This window comes from Cygnus olor, chromosome 3 (assembly GCF_009769625.2).
Source record: "Cygnus olor isolate bCygOlo1 chromosome 3, bCygOlo1.pri.v2, whole genome shotgun sequence".
NCBI lineage: Eukaryota > Metazoa > Chordata > Aves > Anseriformes > Anatidae > Cygnus > Cygnus olor.
The window spans coordinates 4,163,979-4,185,960 of NC_049171.1; the positions used below are offsets into that span (position 1 = coordinate 4,163,979).

Consider the following 21,982-nt stretch of genomic DNA (forward strand, 5'->3'; position numbering starts at 1 on the left):
ACCTGCTGATCCCATCTCACCCTTGACTGGATCCAGTAAGGCTGTCCAGTCTGCCTTTAATTTTTTTTTTAGGGCTTCTTATCACTGCAGCCTACATCCTGCCATCTGCCTCCACCAGGCAGCTGCTTGCCCTCAGCCTTTTGGTGCCGCTGGGATCATAAAGTGTAAATGAAGGCTGTCTGAGCAGTGGGGGAAGCGTGGTCTTATGGGGGAGACGTGTCTGGGTGTTCCTGGGCAGCTGTGTTTGTGCTCTCTGACTCTGCTCCTTTGTGAATAGGGACAGAAATTCCTGAAAGCTAGATTGGGAATCATTTGAAGCTTGGATAGCCTCTGGTGCAGATCCAACAGCTAGCAAATGGATTTCTGATGGTGGCAGTGCCCCAGTAGACTAATGACAAAAGAAGTTGGTCAAAAAAACAAAGAAACAAACAAAAAATCCCAGAACTTTTTCAGTCTGAACAACTTACCTGACACTTTCAACTGCCACAAAATATCCAGCTTCTACCTAAAGCATCTTTGCTTTATGAAGGGAACCCCTCCAAATGATTAGATAAAAAGCACATCCCTCTTACCCAGCCTTGCTCACAGAGCATAATGCAGTTCCTCTTTCCTTACCCGAGTTCACCATTAACTTAGGCCCCCTTGATATGTCTCCACGTTATTAGATCTTCTCATTAGCTCCCTGCCATCGCGGCATCTGACCTCAAGGGCAATTATTTCTGTTAGCTTTGATTTCTCTCTCTAACATGGGAAACATGGGGCTTTGTGGAAAGATGCCATCCAGGTGGGAGGGCACAGGCACCTGATGTATGTCCAACCTCATCACCACACGATGTCAGAAACCACTTCTCACCCCCAAAATGCTAAAATCCTCACATCCCGGCCAGTGAATCCGCACCTACTTGGCCTTACACAAGTCTGTCTCGTCTTCATTACAGCAGCTTCCTTTTGCTTGTGTTTTCTTCACCAGCTTCTCAAGAACAAAATAAACACCTCTTTGGCTTTACCACATGATGCGTTTTGACATATTATTGCCCCTCCCAGATTCTTTCCAGTCTTCTTCCCCTTCTAAGGGTATACTGACACCACAACACTATCATTGCAGATATACCCAGACAGCAGTTCAGTTCAGTTCATTGGCTATGTTTATTAGAAAAAAAAATGCCAGGCATCGTTCTTTGGCACCAAGTCCTGTTGATCAGGTGTATCAGCCTGTGTCCATAAAATTAAATTCTCTCACACACTGTTTCAGGGTGGCCTTGTTGAAACTACCTGGTGAGAATAGTCTCTGGCTGTATTAGCTCCCAGACCACCTGGGAGTTGTGCTGTCCTTTGCTATTGGGCCTAATCCAGACCTTTTGATGGACCCTCAGCCCATCATGCCTTGATACCTGCAGCAGATCCTCTAATTCCTATGATCTCTACCTTCCTTGCTACTAAAAGCAGACACTTGCTTTCCCGCACAGCCTCTGCACCTTCCACAGACTTCAGCCCTGATGGTGAAACTCCTGGGAGCCTGACCCTGCTGGCCCTTCTGACAAGCAGTGCCTGCTGGCCTGCTGTGGCCATCTTTAGAGCTGCGAGCCACTGAGCAACTGAGCTGCTCCCCACCGAGCTCTGCCAGCAGGGAACTGCAGATCAGCCCGCTCCTTCCCAGCATGAGGCTTGAGGGGAGCGACAAAACAGCATGGTCCTCATGCCCATCGGGAGGAAGGCCAGTTTCCTCGCTTCACCTTTGCTAGGGCACAGGCACACTCGCCTGTTCCCACCTCCCAGTGGCAGAGCTGTGCCAGGAAAGCCTATTATCCTCGCAGCACAAATTGCCAGGGAAGCAGCAGGGTGCTCCTTTCTTCCACACCGATACTCACTTGCAGGAGTGTGACTTGCTGCATGCAGGGCTTGCACCCCGAGGCAGGGGCTTCCTCGCAGCAAGACTCCAGTTGGACCATGTGGAACATAAACACCGTGGTCTGTGCTGTGCTAGCTGGATTCAAATCACCTGCAAACAAACATTTTTAATTTATTTATTTATTTTTAACCATGTCTATATGATTTTATTTTTTTTTACTTGCTCTAGAGGGTGGGAAAGTCTAATTCCTACAACCAGATTTTGCAGCAGGCTTCCTTTAAGTGCAAGATGAGCACTATTTTCCTACGTAGGGCCTGGGGTGTGGAGTCAGGGCATTTCACACCAACTTTTTTTTTTTTTTTTCCTGTTTGTTGGCAGTTTTAAAGAAGCTGGAGAGAGAAAAGTTGATTTTTGGCTTACAGATGCCATGCCAAGATTCGCCTGAACTTGTCTGGGCTCAGGTTGAGCCAGAGAGCTCACAGAAAGTGCCAACCTCTGTCCTATAGTCACGAGTGGCTTGGGATGTTATACCTGGAGTGAGTTTAAGTCAAAATGCTGAACGCACATTTATGAAGGAGGTAGAAAAGGGCACAGATGAGCCTTGGTGCCTTTGACATAAATTTCCTATATATCATTGCCTTTCTGAATTTTGCAGTGACAAAAAGAAAAAAAAGAACAAGGCTGAATGGCTGAATGTTTTTCTTTATATACTTGAGCAAGGTCTTGAGACTTCAGATGTCCTTATGTCTTTATTTGGTCTTCCCAGTGTCCGTTTTTCAGGCCAATATTTTTCATCAGCTGCAGTGTAAGCAATTTCTGCTTTGTAATGCATAGTACTGCCCCTCCCTCCCCCCCACCAAAATCAAACCGTAAGTTAAACCAAAGGAAATTGATGTTCTGTGTATCTTCTGTTTGTAAACACCTTTGAGCAAACGCTAGAGATGAATGAATACCTTTCCTACTTTCAAGACAATATCAAACCCCCAGTTGCTTCACTGCAATTGCAGCTTAGAAGCATATATACATATACACATATATATGTAAAAGAGATACTAAATGACACAAAGCACTAGGAGAGGGAATGAAATGATTTAGGCTCAGAATAAAATGTTGATTCTGTATTCAAATGCAAAAGCCCTCTCCTGGGATGCTCAAATTTAAATTTCAGTCTTGAAAAAGCAATGTCTTTCAATGGGGTGTCTGTATACTGCTATATATAGGCATGCAGACTTCGCAGATAATGAGAGGTAGCACAGGAATGATGGGATGAAGAAATGCATTAAAGCCCTGTAAGTGCTGTGCTTGTGTAGAGGAACTGAAACTCTGTTTTTAGAGGAGATCAGAGATATTCACTGTAATTCATCTTTCTGCTGGACAGGAAGCATTTGCTGCCTCCACCATTATCAGTGCTCTGGAATGGAGACTTTGGGGGCCATGGTATTGGATTACTGAATCCATAAAATCCTTGTCTATCACATAAGAAGCCATTTATTTTTTTAATTTCTCAGTTTCCTATTTGTAAACTGGGGATAGGAACAAAGAGATCTTTTATTAGTTTTGTATTGTTGTCTCCTTGGAGTGATGCCTGTTTCACATTTCCATACATGCTGCTTTCATCCAAGGAATCCAAGTGCCACCATAAGGTAAATTAGTAATTTTTTGGTATAGTGCTCCTTCCTGCTCACAACAGACACTGAGCATTACTGCTTGCATTAGAAAAGTAGAAAATCCCATGATCAGAAAGTAATGTATAGTTCCTAGGCATTGGTAAAGTGTGAATTACCTCTGGGATTAGCACTGGGTGTTTTTGAAGCGCTAATTTCTATTTATTTATTTATTTATTTACATTCCTTTACATGTGAAAAAAACGGAAGCAGACAACACCCAGGAACATGTCTGTATGTGAGACCCTATAAAATCTCTGTTCGGGTGCAGCCCTCAGATGGAGAAATTGGAAAGCAGCTTCCTGTACAGCCGCAAATCATTTTCCTGGATAAGAAGGTAGGATTTGCCCCTCTTTGGATGGAGGCTTGTATTACTCTTGTACAATTTTGACATCTCTGAGCAAAATCCAAAAGCTATGAGACCGACCTATATATAGGTCATAGGATAGTTCTACAAATATGTATGGTAAAGGAGGTAAAGGGTAGGTCTCTAAATAAGCAGTCATTGGTATTTTTGGAACTATTTTTAGACTCTATTCATACTTTTCATCTTTTTCCCATGATGGTTAGATTTGTCCTGTAGAATCAATTGTGTGCAATTCTCTGACTCTGCTCCTGAAGCTTAGGGGATATCATTGAGGAATGAAGGAACAGCAACACATTCATGAAGGCTGGCAAAGTCAAGGTATGATGGAGTATCCTGGTTTGCCTAAGCAAGCCTGCACCATGCAGAGCAGTGCTGTGCAGAGAACACCTTGTTTAAAACATGCTTGGACATCTGTGTGATGTAGTTTAGCAATGCCAGAGGTACCAACACAAGTCGTGGAAGCAGTAGACTAAGTCCAATGAGTCCTGGTGAGCTGCTGGATCATGTTCAGTCCCAGAGTCAGGCGAAATCTGCATAGCAATTTTCACAATTTTCTTCTGTTTCCTGTATATTTTGATGCTCCCTTTGCTCTTTTTCAGTTATTTTCCATTGTGGATTCATCCTCATTGTGATGGATAGGCAAAATAATACCCACAGAGTAACTAGACCTGGGTATGACATTTTTACAGTGGTGACCCTGAAGTGTAGTGTCAAATCCAAGCTTGGACAGCTTTGTGGACATTATTTCTGGATGCAAAGTGATTTTACAGTAAAGCCAGCTCTGGATATCCATTAACCATGAGGCAGGTTTCACATCTGTGAGGCACAAGACTTTCAGCTTCTTTCTATTTGTGTTCAGTTCTCTGCAAATAGCCATCTTGTGCTTTGGGCTGTGGAATATGCCACTTGGCCTACAGCTCCTGTGGATATCTAAGAGTTTTCTACTAGAGAAACATCAGATCTTCTGACTCAGATGGATGTCAGACATCCTTGGCTATCTGAAATGACACACAAACATCTGCCTACATCTGGGCATTTGGATCCTCCTCTGAGTTTCCAAACCTTCTTCATACATGTTTTTGTGAGACTTGAGAACTAAAAATCCCTCAAAAAAAATAAATATATATATATATATGTATATATGAAAGCCAATATTTTTGCATGTATCTAGATCTATGTGATTTAGATTCTACACATTGAATAGGGATGAGTAATTTAGGTATCACAAGTACTTTCTTTCACTGAGCATATGAGGAATTTAAATCTTCACCCTCACTAAACAGACAGACAGAATCTACACATTTTCCATGAATTCGTTGAGATATTCATCCTTGGAGATATTCAAAAGGTGGCCTGGATGTAGTCCTGGGCAACCTGCTGCAGGTAGCCCTGCCTGAGCAGGGAGGGTGGGCCAGATGACCTCCAGAGGTCCCTTCCAATCTCAACCATGTTGAGATTCTGTGATTCTGTGAACTTAGATGCTATGATGATGTCAAAATTCACTACTTCTCTTAGATGGTGTGAACGTGACCCTAGCTACTTGCAGTGAAGCAGCATACCATGCCAGACTATTGGAACAGACTGAAGTTGCCAGAATTGGTTCCTCTGAGTTTAAGTTCACCATAGTGAGTTATGGTGAGGTGTTTGGCATTGTTTGTAACACATAGGGTGTAGATGCACTCTTCCCTCCCGCTGGGCATTAATAAATTATTACAATTATTAAAGCCATCAGAACTTTCTTCCCTCTTGGTTTGGAGACAAGATCTTAATCCTGCTATTTTTTTTATTCTTCCCAGGGTCGAAGAGTTGAAGAACTGGGACCTCCCTCAGAACCCTGGCTTGTATCTGCTCACCTCAAGGGCTCCTCCAAGGCTGTGCTAAAAGGTTTTGGACATGTTTTCTTACAGCAGGAGTTAAGGCAAAACAACTAGGGGAAAATATGGTGATAAATTTATGGTGAAATCCTCCTGGAAAATTATTAGGTTTCAAAGTTAGTCTCTGCACTAAAAAAAATAGAATGTTGTATTGAAGTTTGGTGAACTTCCTGGTTGTATCCTAGAGAAAAAGAAGATTATACAAAGTGTTTTGTACTCTGGTAGCTTGAAGGGAGTATATCTAGTAGTTTATCTTGAAAAGATGCATCTCAGATCAAAAAAGAAAAGACTGGAGAATTAGAAATCCCAATACCTGATTTTCAGCTAATGTTAATTAGGGTAATTTCCTTAGAGTCAGTGACAATCTGTTTGTCCCAGCAAATGATCAGGCCAAGTACAGACACAAACAACTGACTATTGTTTTTAATTAGCATACTTCAATGTGAAAATGTTTTTCATGGGGGATTTAAATGTTTCCCTTCTGGTCCTCATTTATCAGAAGACCTGAACTCATGATTAACTCTAAGCATGTGAGTATTTCCCTTGAGGTTATTGAGACTATGAACATGCTTAGATATAGATCGTTGTTTAAGTATAGCACTGAACTGAAAACCTGTGGATGATCATATGCTTGTAAACTAGAAAATGGAAATGAAATTGATTATAGAGCATCATAATGTTAATTACTAAAGTCTTTAAATGTAAGCAAACAGTGCACACAGTCAAAAGTGAAGTTTCCTAATATAGGTAAAGCATTTGTTTGCAATAAGGTCATTTGTGTGTTAACTTTGATTGAAAAGTTCACATTTGGAGAAGCTAAGTGGCACTCATACTGTAGGTCAGAGCTTCTCATTCTTTGGGTCCAGTTCATGTTTCTGTTAATATGAAGTTCTTCCTACCTCATCATAGCTCCAGGTTTACAGTTTAGAAAGTCCTTTGTTCTTTTCTGTTGTTCATGCCTTCTCAGGGAGGTATGCCTCAGAGGTTTAGGAGTTTGAGTCTAGATGAGACACAAATTATTGACTCAGCTAGTGGCCACTAGTGGAAAGAAGGAGAGAAGGAAGGAAGGAAAGGAAGGAAGGAAAGGAAGGAAGGAAAGGAAGGAAGGAAAGGAAGGAAGGAAAGGAAGGAAGGAAAGGAAGGAAGGAAAGGAAGGAAGGAAAGGAAGGAAGGAAAGGAAGGAAGGAAAGGAAGGAAGGAAAGGAAGGAAGGAAAGGAAGGAAGGAAAGGAAGGAAGGGAGGGAGGGAAAGAGAGAAGGAATGAGACACAGCAAGAGAGAAAGAAATAAAAAGAAAGAAAAGTCACTGCAGAAAAATGCAATTCACATTCTTTAAAAGATACATGTATCAAACTAATAGTCAATAAACTCCAGCAAAGAATGAAGTGCGTGGTACAGATGTTCTGCATGTAATAGTTTGCTGCAGTTTTTCCTTTGACAAACGTCCTTATTGTACTCGTCTTTTGAAGCATATGAAAGCAGCATTTAATCGAAATGGGTCCCGTCTAGCACACTGAGGCTGCTTCATCTGACAGCAGCCAAACTGCCTCATGGAAAGTAGTTTAGCTCCAAATTAGCTTGCTTCTGCGTTAAATACCAGCTTGCCTGAGAGATCTTTGTGAAGACTCACATATATATCTATAATATTCTGAGCTTTGAAGCATATGTGCCCGAAAGCTGAGATAGTCTCTGGTGAGGAGTACAGTACAGTATTCCAGGCTTCATCATAGACTAGAAATGGTAATTATGAAATATTTGGACACAGCTGACAAGACTCTCTATAAAAGTGGTGCTACAGAGAGACAAGAAAAGTGTTGGTAGTCAAGGCAGATAGTACCATAAAGAGGGTCGTATGTGGCATAGGTAAATAGAAGAACCAAGATCAGGATGGAGCAATTAGAGAAATCTAGATTCCCTTGTTTCCTTCAGGTCTTTTCACAGAATAAATTACTGATTATTTATATATGACAGCTGATCCCAGAGACTCACAATGTAATTGTGGGTTTGGTATGCTAGACACTGTACACAAATGGAGAAATATGTACACAAAACTAACTGGGATATTAGTAAATTAAATAGTACTGGGTCATAAAGAGGGGAAACTTTATCATTTCTGTTGCTAAATCATTAAAATGTGGCATGCTTTTGCCTGAAGAGTCCTCTCTGGCAATCGCTGGCCATGCTTCAGAAGTCAGTATAGCAAATAAAAAACGTCAGTAGGCAGTTTGCATGCCTCATCTCTGTTTGGAGGCTGTAAGAGTTCCAGACCAGAGGTTTGACCAGGATATGCTAGTTCTTCAGTGCCACAGAACAGATCCTGGCACTGTTTAGTTCCTGACATACAGGTGTAGGCACTAAGTGTGGGAGAGAAACAGAGGCAGGACTGGAGAATTTTTTTTTCTGCGGATTACCCCACAGACCACCAGTAGGGATGCTTTAGTGCTAAGTTAGCTGTCTAATAGAAGATCTTGCATTTTTCCTTCAGTCGTGAATATACAGGTCAAGGTGGGGGAGCACAGTACTATGGTCACAACTAAAGATTTCCTCTTCAGGCCACTGTCCTCCTTGTAGGAGGCATCTCTGAAATAAATGCCATTAATTTTCCCTGTGATTCCAAGACCATTTGGGCACTTGTCCCTGCTTTCATAGCCCAAAATGAACACTAGCAGTCAGCCCAGTACTGATCGATGACCATCGCTGAAGCACTGAGCTGATGGGACAAAGGTTTGAGGGCCAGGGAAGTAAAGGAATACTGTACTTTTCCTTATAAGTCTCTACATACATTTGACATGCAAAGAAGCTTCCAAATATTCATAGCAGGTATCCTTGACATTTCACAAATTTATGTCACTAAAATCATTAATAAAAGTACAGCAGGAAAATTCAGCTCATCTAGAGCTGGGTGCCATAGCAAGCTCTGGGAACAGAAGAGGGTAGGTGGTGTAAGATAAACAGAATCACAGAATCACCTAGGTTGGAAGAGACCTCCAAGATCACCGAGTCCAACCTCTGACCTAACACTAACAAGTCCTCCGCTAAACCATATCACTAAGCTCTACATCTAAACGTCTTTAAAGACCTCCAGGGATGGTGACTCAACCACTTCCCTGGGCAGCCTATTCCAATGCCTAACAACACTTTCAGTAAAGAAGTTCTTCCTAATATCCAACCTAAACCTCCCCTGGTGCAACTTTAGCCCATTCCCCCTCGTCCTGTCACCAGGCGTGTGGGAGAATAGACCAACCCCCACCTCGCTACAGCCTCCTTTAAGGTACCTGTAGAGTGCGATAAGGTCGCCCCTGTGCCTCCTCTTTTCCAGGCTGAACAATCCCATCTCCCTCAGCCGCTCTTCGTAAGACTTGTTCTCCAGACCCCTCACCAGCTTCTTTGCCCTTCTCTGGACTCTCTCGAGCACCTCGATGTCCTTCTTGTAGTGAGGGGCCCAAAACTGAACACAGTACTCGAGGCGTGGCCTCACCAGAGCCGAGTACAGGGGGACAATCACTTCCTTAGACCTGCTGGCCACACTGTTTCTTATACAAGCCAGGATGCTGTTGGCCTTCTTGGCCACCTGAGCACACTGCTGGCTCATACTCAGCTGACTATCAATCAATACTCCCAGGTCCTTCTCTGCCAGGCAGCTTTCTAACCACTCATCTCCCAGCCTGCAGCACTGCTTGGGGCTGTTGTGCCCCAGGTGCGGGACCTGGCACTTGGCCTTGTTGGACCTCATACAGCTGGCCTCAGCCCATTGGTCTAGCCTACCCAGATCCTCCTGCAGAGCCTTCTTACCCTCGAGCAGATCGACACATGCACCTAATTTGGTGTCATCTGCAAACTTACTGAGGGTGCACTTGATCCCCTCATCCAGATCATCGATAAAGATATTAAAGAGGACTGGCCCCAGTACTGAGCCCTGGGGGACTCCACTCCATACACTCCATACACTCCATACATTGTTATGGGAAAAAACTCTTACAGTCTGGTTTACCATCAAAAGCCCTGTCCCCACCTGATGAGCACTCCCATGAATTTGTGATTGCAAGGTGTCTCAAAGTTTGCTTCTTCTCCATGTTGTTCAATATCCTGGGTTTGCTGATGGAAGAGTATAAATGCATTCCTCACATTCAGTCTTTAGGTACCTTCACCTGTTCTGCTTAACAGCAATAAAATGTCAAACCACCTGCTTTGCAAAGCAAATGGTTATTACATGTTGTCTCTGAGAAGGCAAAAGTCTGTGTTTGTGATCACTGGATTGAGTCCAGCATCTTAAGGAAGTTCTGACTTCTCACCCCCACCTGAACTAACATTTTAAAATTTGTCAGTCCTTAGGATTTTACCCTTCTCACTCCAAGAGCCTGAATGAAGCCCAGGCCTGGTCAACATTATTCAAGGGCCAGAACTTGGCTGGTACTCAAAGATACACACAATAAAATGGAGATCTAGTTGCAAAGTAAATTATAAATTTTCAAAAAAGAGCCTACAAAAATAAAAACCATAGCACGTGTAAATGCTGGGTCAGAATGCATTCCCTTATAGCTTAGAACAAGAGGTAAAGGGATGAAGAATTTCTCTCCTGGGTTTCATTTTAATGCTCCCCATGGAGATTTCCCCTGCTAGGTTTCCAGTTAAAAGTCTCTTGTGTGTGATAACAGGGTCATCACCACAGACATTCTTCATTCTTCAAATCCTTTTCAAAGCTTCTGACAGGGTTGGAGGAAAGCTCAAAATGCTTTAACAGTAGGACAGAGGGTAGTATGTCCAAATGATGAGGTGAAACATCTACAGTTAAGAAAAGGATTAAAACAGCTATTTTCCTTAGCTCCTGTGGCTGGATCTTTGAGACCATCCCTTTAACACAAAAATACTTAGTCATCTTTAATACTCTCCTGATACTGGTGATGTTGATGTCACAGAATATGTAAGTTAAGTCAAAAAGATGAGCAAGTGGAACTTTCAAACAGGTCTGCATAGCTCCCATTACTCCTCCTTGATCACCTTAGCGTTTGTATTCAGATTACACTGCCATGATATGGACATGCACAGAGCTTATCACAATGAACTTAATGACCCAAGGTTCAGAAGGTAGGGTACTCCACTTCAGGAGGGATTAGGTGTCCAAATACCTCTGAAGATCTGTCTCTATATGAAATTCCTGGGATGAGACAAAAACTTAAAAGTTAGGAAGGACACTGAAGCCAGGTTTTCACAAGTCCCCTTCAAGTCACAGGGACTCTCCTGGTTTGCTCATTTTTATTTATTTATTTATTTATTTTTCCTGAGGGATTTAAGTCATGCTTATCTGGAAGCTGTTAACTGCAATTAATTTTTTTGTATTACTCTGCAGGGCTCACTGAAGTGCAGGTCATAGATGGATGTGCGAGCTTTTCCAGTCTGGCTGTGTCTGGCTCAGGCACAAACTGGAACCTTGTATTTACGGTCACATCACCACCAGGTAGGATCTATTTTTTGTATGTTGATTTTGTAAATGAGCTCAAAACACTACAGGTGATCTGAATTTATAAAAAGGGAAGTAAGATTTGCTTGAGTGAGGCAAGCAAATCAAGTAACCTCTAAATAGCCAGACTTCTGCTACATGTCCAAGCTGGCATCATCCAAGCAGCAAGTGAGCTGGGTAAGTGCTATACTGTTCATTTAAGATGCCCAAAATGAAGATGAGTTAGAACAGAGAAGTATTGCCAGAGAGAGGTACCTCTTTTTCCTGGATTCCCTAACTATGAACTTTCCTACAGTAATCGGGTACATAGACCGGTTAGGCAGCCAGAGCAAACTTTTTTCCTGTAGATTGAGTCCCCTTTTTCCTGCCTGTGTTCTGTAATTTTCCATTTATGCTCCCAGTTATTTTTTGTACTGCTTTTCACCCACCGTTTGGCTGCATCTGGCCATCTTTATGGGTGCAGCAGGCTATTCACACTCAGAGCATGCCTTCAGGACTGGGCTCTGCTCAGGGTATCCCTGACGGTTTACAGATGTGACATTGGGACCTCCTGAGCCACCATAACACTGAGGGGTCAGTTGTGGTTATACCTCCTAAGAAATACAAGCTGAGGGGGATGTTGGCATCTTGGGCAATACCTGAACTCTGGCTGTTAAAGGCCTGGGGGCATCTGCATGAAACAAGCACCTGCACAACTGTTTGGGGGCCTGAATTTATCTACAAATCTGTCTCTGAATGTATATAAGGGTCAAAGTGCTGGTCACCTGTCAAGTCATTGAGAAGCAGGAATGTGCTCTCTGGCATGTAGTTCAAAAACAAATTAAGGTATAGGTGTTGTAAGCCCATGTGCAAAGCTTCTGTTCTGGTATTACATATATATATATAAGTATAACCTGAGACCTAACAGGTAGAAAGCAAGAGGGATGGATAAAATTTCTCCAGGAGAGGTGAGGAGGTGTGTGTGCCACTGCATACAGACCTGATGAGGCCTTGAAATACTAAGATAATTTTGTTTACCCATATTCAGAAATCATCTCAAAAAAGAATAGGTGCAGAGAAGAATGAAGGTAGGAATCAGCATTTTTTAATGAGAAAACTCTAATATAGTATAGCTTGGTTAAGCTAGAAAAAAAAAGAAAAGGGCAAGTACATCAGATGGTTGAAGTGACCAAGTGGAAGTGACTAATGAGAAAATCTGAACAAAAAAGTAGAATATCACTAACATTTAGAGTGTATTGCTCTGAACAGCCTATCTTAATAGATAGGAATAGTGAGAACAGATCAGTTGCTTTCGGATGGAGCTTTATATGCTTATGGATGATAATGTGTAACACAGTACGGATTTATAACACAAGAAATCCTTTCCTATCCTGGGATTAAATTAAGATCCAGATATTTTATTTTAGAAACCTTTGCTCCTCCCAGTCCCAAGTGGCTAATCAGCACTGAGTGCTTCCCATGGCTCTGCAAAGGGAGAATTGTGGTGCAGGGAATACTCGGAGGTGGGCCTTTAGAGGGGGAACATATGTCTGCTTTGGGGTGGATGCTGCCGAACACCCACAGCTCCCATTGCCTTCACTTCAGTGAGAGCAGATGGAAAGTCAGCACCTCACAGGATCAGATGCTTTAGTGGAAAGTGCAGCTTAATGAAATGTCTTTTGAAAGCTATTTCAGGGGAGTCACAAAATCTTCTCCCCTCTGAACAAAGGTCAAATAGAAATCCCTTTTATGAAATATTTAGCCAGAAAGAGTGTTGCAAAGAGGTGTTTAAAGACAGCAATGCATACAGCTGATGCATTTCTGTAGGTATCGCCTGCATAAATCAGAGCATTGTACACTTTAATATGAGTTGTAAAAGTACACGGCAAACAAGCAATCCCCTTTGCTCGTTTCTAGTGGGAAACCATGCTGGAGTCAGAATAAAGAGTTTTATACTGCCAGAATCTTACTGAAGATATTTGCTTATCATTTGAGACAAACAAAAATTAATCAATCAAACAATAGAAGTTTGGGACACATTTTCATGAATAGCTTTCTGGCATAGTTATTCAGGCTCATGCGATTTGGAGACAGCACAGAAGATGCTGATGATGCTGAAAGCAATGATCCCAAGTGGTTTAGTGGTAGTTCCTGGGGAGAGTGGGCTATTCATAGCACTGCTGCCTAGTCTTGCTCCTCATTTTCCAGTAATATTCACTTAAGTGATATGGATCCCAATGGGCTTGATCCATCCACTTTCCATTTAAACCAATAGCAGTCTACTTGCAGACTATTAGTGTGAAATGCAACCTTTAAGAACCTGTCTATGTAGAGTCCTTGATACCTGTGAGATTGCTTCTTTCCTCTCAATTGAAGTTCATATATGCTTCTATCTGCAGGCAAATTTTTCCCAATTGGAACATGCTTCCCATGTTGTTCTGACAAATCTCTGCTTTGTTCGGGTGGACAATATTGACACAAAGCTAATTAGTTTAATATAAAAGTACTTACAGCTACTTACCCTAGTCCGCAAACCTTCATCTGACTGTGCTTCTCATATTTTTAATGAATTGATGAAGAAGGTTTTTAGATTTTTATTAAAATTGGAACTCAAACAAGTAAAAGAAATATATGCCCATTGAAATTATTAAAATTGTGAGGTTTGGACTGATAATGAGTCTTGTAATAACGTAGGTAATAGGCTGATATACAAATCCGCATCCTTCAAATTGGTCTATAGTGAGTACCGTGATAAGTTTTATTAAAATCCTACTCTTCCCAAACACATCTCTGTCCAAAATGTCTTTGGAAGTTGTCCAGGACCCATGCTAAGCCCAGACTCTGTGTGGATATTTCTGGGGAGAATCAGCCTAGATACGTATATGCCAAACAATTTCTTCACAGCTGAAGTTTTTACATTAATTTCTCACGCCTTAGCTCATGCACCAGTACTGTTGAAAGTACTGGAATAAACAAATTTATGGGGGATCCAAACACCTATATATTTCTGATTTTGGAGGCAGCAGTGTTAAGCATATTCCAGTCTTTGAAGCTCAGATGCTGAGACCCAATGAACTCTTGACTACGGAAATTTTGAGTAGCGGCTGCTTTGATTCTGATTTTATTTACAGAAAACTGTAGGATCTCGGATTAAAGAGCATTACCCAAATCTTGTATGCTTCCAAAGACTAAGTGTTACCATGCTAACAGCAATGACACTGAAACTTTTTGTTTATATTTGCTCAACATCAACATGGTGAAAAATATAAACATGTTCACCAGCAGTTTTCTGACTCAGCTTAATGCTAGTCAATGTTTCTAAAATTCCCACAACTTAAATAAGTGATGTATAACTTGCAAAAATTGCGCATGAATTAGCACCTTTCTCATTGCAACCAGCTTCCCTGTCTTGCTAGACAGAATGTGCACATTTTCTGCATGAACTTGATCTGTTTTTTCTCAGAAACAGGTTCTTTGTGAGCATATTTTCTAGGTTTGGTAGTCGACTGGACAAACTCATGGAAGAAATACTAAGGTCTGTTAAATACAAAGAGACTGACTCTGCTTCAGGATGCACTGAATGTTTGAGACATACATTGAAGAAATGTTAAATATTTGTCTTTTCCTCATACCCATTTCTAAATAAATGTTGTTGGCTAATGTTGGATGTGGGGATGGAAGGACATCTGGACTGTTCCTGAATGCATTTTTACAGCAGCATCACCGTCAAAAGTCTATAGCCTAGTGTTTTCATTGTGGAATGAGTGCCCTTACTTTTGTAATAAATTCTGACTGCTTTAAATTCTCAGGAGCTAAGTTCATTGTGCTGTCTCAGCCATTTACCATCTTCCCTGTGCCCATGGGAGAGAAGGCCAGCTTGATACTTGTTGTCTTGCTGAGTGCAGTAGCTTCTGCATTCGTCCTCACTCTTGTGTTCTGCTGGTTCAAGAAGAGCAAAAGCAACAGTAAGTTGGAAACATCCACAAAAATTTATACTTGTGGATTCCCTCTTTCATTTGGCAAATCTCTTGGGTGGCTACAACAAGATTTAGCTGCAATGGCAAGGCAAACTTGGCAGAATTTTTAACACTATTCATGACTTTTACATGAATATAGCCTGGTTGCTTTCTTTTTCCTAACATCTTCTGGCTTTGGATACAACTCAGAATAGGTTTGTCTAGTTACCTCTCTCTCCAGTCTGCTATTCTCATGACCCTTTAACTAATTTCTTCTGTTTGTCTCATGAGCTTTGCATCTTAATTTTTATTTTTTGAGTTGTTCAGGTATACAATGGCACTCAGAGAAAGCTCTGCAGAGTTCATTAATTAGCAGTATAGTTCATAGTTCAGGATTATACAGTTTTGAGCCTATAGAAGATGACTGAGTCCTGGCTGGAAAAAGTTCTAACTGTATGTGAAACACAATGAAAATCAGATTTCTATAGTGGAGATAGAGAACTGAGAAACAAAGAAAAGCTGCTGCATTTTCCTGATAAAGGGTGACATAACAAAACATTGCCACAGTGATGTTAATGCAAAGCCATGGTGCTTACCCAGGATCAGAGACACCTGTACTGTGAATGCCATAGGGGCAGTGGCAGAGCCATGCTCACATCCCACACCACATTATCAGCATCACATGTGTCAAAGTGGTAATGGAAGGGCTGCAGCTTCTCTGGAGATCTTCCCCTAAGCAAATCTATTAATTTGCTTTAAGATTGCTGGGTTCTAGCATTGACATTAAAACAAATATAAGAGGCTTTCCCAATACAAAAGGCATAAAGGGAAGAACTGAAGACAAATGCACATGACTGCAAATGTTCAATGGCTTGATTCCCAGTCATCTTAAATTTCTGGATATGTTGAAAATTACCGATAATTTGGCCTTCCAGATGTGCTAACTGAAGTTGTGACCTAGCCAAGTGTACAGGGAAGACACAGTTGAGGAGCCAACGAAGCTCTCAGATAATACATCATTTTAGACACCTATTTCCCATTGGTTTCCAAACCTCCTTGCTAATTTCACCAGATTTTTGCTTCCAAATAACTTTGAAAATCCAAGCTAAAGAGTCTTTCTGCTAAATTACATCATGAACACCAGTTGCACTGAGGTCTGAATTTCTTATATTATTGAATATGGTGACAGCACAAGGAAAGATTTTACCTGAACAGGTAGGTTCCCAAATAGCAAAACATAAGACATGATCATAAAACAACTCTCTCTGCTTTGGGGCAGAAAAAATACTTCTAGATTATCTTGCTAATTCACCAGCAATTAATTGTTGCTTGAATTAATAATTGCTGTTGAGCTGAGGATGCATTGGTAGTGATGTGACTGATATGCTTCATTACAGAAATGAGGACTAAACAGGCTGATATACCACAAGCCAGTACCAAGGCACCCCAGAAGCAAGCACAGCCTCATGCACCTCGCATCCAGCCTTGCCACAATCCAGGAGAGAATGAAAGGGGTGTGCCTGTAGCAAGAGGTGAGACTGTAGTTTGAGAATAACTCAGATTTTTAAAGAGTTGGACATCAAAAGGGTTGGTTTAATTCTCTTCAAACTAAAGGTTTGTATTGGGTCAGTGACATGGCTCTTCTCCGAAGGGCTATTACTTTGTTACCTCCTCTTCGTTCTCCCTGGTGTTAGTCTACTTGTCATTTTATCTCTTTGCAGACATATTGTGTGAAATCCTAGCTCCACTGAGGGCAGCAGCATAACCCCCCTTGAGCTCAATGAGTCCATGATTTCATCCAGTGCTCTTGGACGGGGACTGGCATTTCTGCTGCCCACTACACATGCAGCAACAAGGTCTCCCCCTGCCAGGGGTCCAGGAGCTAAAGTGATAACAGAGATAGCCACTATGTGGAGCTCAAAAAGCTCCAGACAAGCTTGCAAGATGGGGAGGACTGTACTGGAGTATGCTGCTGTGCTGGAAAAAACATGCAGGACTCCTTTGTACACTTCTCAGTAACCTCCACCTCTTGTAGTTCCTTCTCATGGACCTTCATGCCATGCTTTCCCAGCAGTGAGTCCAAGCTAGCATCCTAAAGCGGCTCCATGGCCCCCATTTTTTGTCCCCCTTTGTTTCCTAACATCACTGATGCAAAAACCCATCTTCCACCCACCTCCTCAAGACTTGTCTTTTCATCCTCTGCTGATCAAACACAACTTCTGAGGTCACCGAAAAACAGACAGGCTCAGGGGCATGTGGCTGGCAGCATAAAGCACTGGCTTCCCTCTCTGCAAGCGTGGAACGTTCTTGGAGTGGTTATTCTGTCGTGGCTTTTTCTGGTCTCACCTGCCAACTGCACAGATCTAAGAGAGTTCAGATAACCCTGCTGAACCACCCATTTACTCTGTATTGGGAATTTCATTTTTATCCTCCTTCCTGAAGTCTATGGATTACATAAGAGGCAGGAAGAGGCGAGCTGGAGTTTTATCTCCTTTTAATTAGCATCCATCACAAAAGCAGAGGGAGGAGAGAGAAGGAGAGAGAAATTCTGCAGTTTATGTGTTTTGATATTTGCTGTACTCCTCCAAAACTCAGCATTCAGCTGTGTGCCTTAGGACACGTATCTGCTATAAATTCATTTTTATCTAATTTGTCTGAGATCTAAGCTTCCTGTGGAGGTCTGAGATCAAAGGATCTGATTCTGTCTGATGTCAGCTCTGACACATAATGCGTGCTGACTTAGTTCTGTCTATAAACTCGCAGTGGGAGGCTGCCATTCTCCCTTTGGCACCTTTACATAGTGAACTTTCATTTTGGCTGGAGAGGCTGACAGGTACAGCAGTGATTGGAGCCATCGTGTAAATAATTCATGGAAAGATTTATTTATTTTTTGTCAGAAAAAGGCAATCCAGCCACTTAAAATCTTTTAGGAATAGTTGCAAGACAAAAAGATTCCCCGATATGTTCAAATCTAAACAAGGCTACAAATCTTAAGTGAATTTAATACATATGACTTGGAAACGTCTAATGTTGATTTCCCCTTATTTAAAGTGCTGTTGGTTTTGGACGAGAGAGAGGAAATCAAAGCTGAAGTCTTTTTGTTTCATTTCTGCTTTACAGTTGTTCCCCCATAAGAAATCCCACATTCTAGTACAATTAAGTTTTTGGAATCTTAATATTGATCACCACAGTAAGTATTGCAAGCAGGGTTTCTTGGTAGTTGCTTATACAATGCAAAGACCAATGGAGGTAGGGTCCTGTTTGTTGTCTCAGAAGTAGCTGAGGATGGAGATGAGGAAGAAAGCTGTATGCATAGATATGTGGCACTCAGGGGGGAAGGGATCAAGGTATTACTCTGTCTGACTGGGGTGTAACAAAAAAATCTCTTCAGCTTCACATTATGATCTTGGTCTTGAATTAAATAACTTTTGATTGACTAATGCATGGCTAACAGGAAGGCATCTGGAGGTGGAAGGGCATATTGCTTCTTTTTGTACTTTATTCTGGTGGTTTTTCACTTTCATCATAGGAAAGTTGTATCCTACACTAGTTTGCATTCATAGCTTATTTTTCCAGTTTTGAGGCCTAATCTATGCCCCATTGCTGGAAGTGATCAAAGTCAAGTTGGATGGGGCTTTGGGCACCCTGATCTAGTGAAAGATGTCCTGCCATGGCAGGTAGGGTAGACTGGATGATCTTTATGTTCCCTTACGATGCAAACCATTCTGAGATTCTATGATACTCTGATTCCATGATTCTGTGATTCGTTTCTTATACTGAGTATCACTTTAGTATGACTTCTTGGTTTTGTTTTTATTTTTCTCTCGGTGAAAATACATGATCATTAGGTTCAAATTGAAGCCCTTCTTTGAATCTAACTAGTCCTGGCAATTTGAAATTCTTCTTCTGACTCTTTTTTTTTTTTTTTTTTTGTATAGAATTATAGAAGCACAGAATATCCTGAGTGTGAAGGGACCCACAAGGACCATTGTGTTCAACTCCTGGCTCCACACAGGTCCACCCAAAATCAGACCCTATGTCTCAAAGCATTGCCCAAACTCTTCTTGAACTCTGGCAGTTTTGGTGCCATGATCACTGCCCTGGGGAGCTTGTTCCAGGACACGACTACTCTCTGGGTGTACCCTGTACTTTATTCAGACTTGATTTTGATGTCTGGTTTGTGTTATTGCAAAATAAAATTAGTTCCTGAACACCATTCACTCCTCCTCTACCACCAAAAGATCTCATGAATCCTTTTGGTTACTGTACTTAAGTGACCTTTATCCCAAACTCCTTTCCCACCACTGCCCAGAATCATTGTTGTTTACCTGAAGAGGGTCTCCCACTCACCAAAAGGGTCCTCATCCCTCATTCCTAGGTTGCTCAGACCATCTCCTCCTTCCTGTCTACCAGTTTGTCATTCTTTCTACTGTGTACAAATTTCATTTGAATTAATTTTGATTTCAAGTTTCACGTTACTGGTGGAACACAGAATATCATCCATTTTAGTTGTAGTGCCTGGTACTGCAACACATCCTAATCTCTAAGAATTATTTCCCATTACTCTTGTCCTACAAATCCCAAGTCAATACTTCATCTTTGAAACTGCTCATGTCCAGAAAACTTTTAGCCTCCTCCAATAACTCAAACTTGTTTGATGAGTCCTATTTTCAGAGTTGAAAATGTCACCTTTGAAGATGAAGAGGGTGGGAATACATACCACAAAATAGTGAAAAGCTTGGTGTAGATGATCAACATCCTGTTTATATGTACAAAGAAGGAAGTAGAAGCTAGTGATGTATGCAACTTGTACTTTAAAGGAGCCAATGACCCAATATTAGGGCAATAATAAGAAGAAAAACTGTTATTTGCAGAAATATGTGACTACTGAAAATTTACCAAGAACTTTCCAATGGATTTCCATTTATTAGATTATTGGATGTAAGCATTTTGTATTTACACATGAAATATGTATAGTATATATTTTGCTTTTTCAACAACGATCGAATGATTTTTTCAACATAATTTTTAAACAACATTGCAGATTACAGGCTCTGCCCTGAGTAGGATTGAAATGTTGGAAATTAAAAGTTCTCTTTTATTATAGCTTTATTTGTAGAGGGTTGATATGTTTTATAGATGTGCAGTATTAAAATGATTTTCAGTGTTAGCAATACATAGCTTATTAATCAGCTGTATTCTATACACTTTATTATTAATCATTTATTGGAACATTTGATAAACATCAGCAAATGCCATGGAAGCTATCTGTGTATCAATAAGAACAAAGCAGCTGTTTTGTTTGCTGTATTTTTTGGTGGAAGCAGCTTATGGTTATTGGTTTTCAAACTATTTTTGCCAAAATTAAATCTGTGGCCAGTTAAATAATTTTCCATAAAATAACTACTTTTTCATTAATGTCTTTAACATGCAGTAAAGGAATGGAGGGGTAAGGAACGTGAAACTAGGGTCATAAAATTATTGTAAAACTCAAACAAGTTTTGCTTTTACAGAAATGAAGAAACCAGAGCAGTAGGACATGCTACCGTACAACTGAAGGAGATGAGCCTGCAGCCCTATGAAGATAAGACAGTGAGAAGATGAACACACTCCAGCGTAAGACAAGTAACAGAGACATCTTTTCTGCAGCCAGGAAAAGTGACAGGTCACCAACAGCAATGTAGAGGAACATCTCTTGGTGACTCTCAGGAACTTCAGCAGCCAACGGTCTAGGTGTGCCCTGCCCAGAAAGATGTGCCCCAGCCTTCAGGTGGTTACGATGAGGAAAGAGAGGGTTGGATACGATGCCCAAACCTCAGAATGATGTCAGGGAGCAGATTGTCATGGAAGCAGCAGCAGAAGTATAATAGAAGTCATGTCAAATGGTGGACTACTGAAAAGCAAGCTTTGCCTGGCTTCCAGTCAATGCGAAGTTGAGTTTCTTGTCTCCATGGTCAGATAAACACCCATATTCGATCAGGGAAACAAACTGTTGTGCTGTGCATGTACAAGTAAACTTGCGACCTGGCTCTGAGGCAACAGGGAGACTTGGCCACGTCTATGCTACTAAACTGTCTTAGCTTCCAAAACAAGCAGGTGTGACGACGCAACCTGTTGAGAACAGTCCTTGGCTTCTGATACCTCTATTAACTCTCTCTAAGACTTGCTGGGAGGAGTGCTAGCTGGGTCTGGCCAAAAGCTTTCAGGGATTAATTAGCCTAGCAATTCAACTGCAGATATTGGAATTTCTGTACCTGCACCCTGATGCTATTTAATATGCTAACATCAGTGTTGTCTTAGAGGCTAGAGCAATGCTGATTGTATGTGTGTGCATGTACGTATACATGCATACATATATGTATAAGAATTCCCCATTTCTTCTGATCTTCCCTTTCCAAGATCTTCAGTATGTGTGTAAACCTTTCTTTTCCTGAGCAAAACCAAATAAACATGTATCAACTTCCATTTTCACGAGCAAGTGCTTCCAGCTTCCCTAGTTAAATCTGTGCTTAAGAATTTTTGTTTTGTTTTGTTTCGAAATTAAAGTGTTTTGCTGAGTTAGACTTCCACCATATCATTGTTTTCTAATACCTTTAAATCACCAGCTTGTTATGAACACTACTGTTTATGAGTGATAATAACAATACTGGTGTACTTCAGCTGCTCGGAGGATTCCTCCCTGCTTTGCTTAACTGAGCTGGAAGATGAATAACTGTATTATACCCTCTCTGTACCATACACTTCTTGGTTACAAGGTGCCCCAGTGGCACAAGATAAATTTTATACTCCTCTGCAGGAAAATACTGATGTAGGAAGATTAAGTTTCTGGCCAGAGC

The 21,982-nt window shown here is 41.3% G+C and overlaps 1 protein-coding gene across 1 annotated transcript in view; it reads left to right on the forward strand.

The window, feature by feature from the left end:
• PKHD1 (PKHD1 ciliary IPT domain containing fibrocystin/polyductin) overlaps positions 1 to 21,605 on the forward strand; it is a 254,208-nt gene extending 232,603 nt beyond the window's left edge. The window contains 9 exon segments of the mRNA XM_040550788.1: positions 3,724 to 3,850; positions 5,677 to 5,764; positions 11,101 to 11,208; positions 15,000 to 15,155; positions 16,544 to 16,686; positions 20,646 to 20,745; positions 20,748 to 20,806; positions 20,808 to 20,934; positions 20,937 to 21,605. Of these exon segments, the coding sequence (XP_040406722.1) occupies positions 3,724 to 3,850; positions 5,677 to 5,764; positions 11,101 to 11,208; positions 15,000 to 15,155; positions 16,544 to 16,686; positions 20,646 to 20,745; positions 20,748 to 20,806; positions 20,808 to 20,934; positions 20,937 to 21,043 (1,015 nt within the window). The 3' untranslated portion in view covers positions 21,044 to 21,605.
• Positions 21,606 to 21,982: the final 377 nt, after the last annotated feature.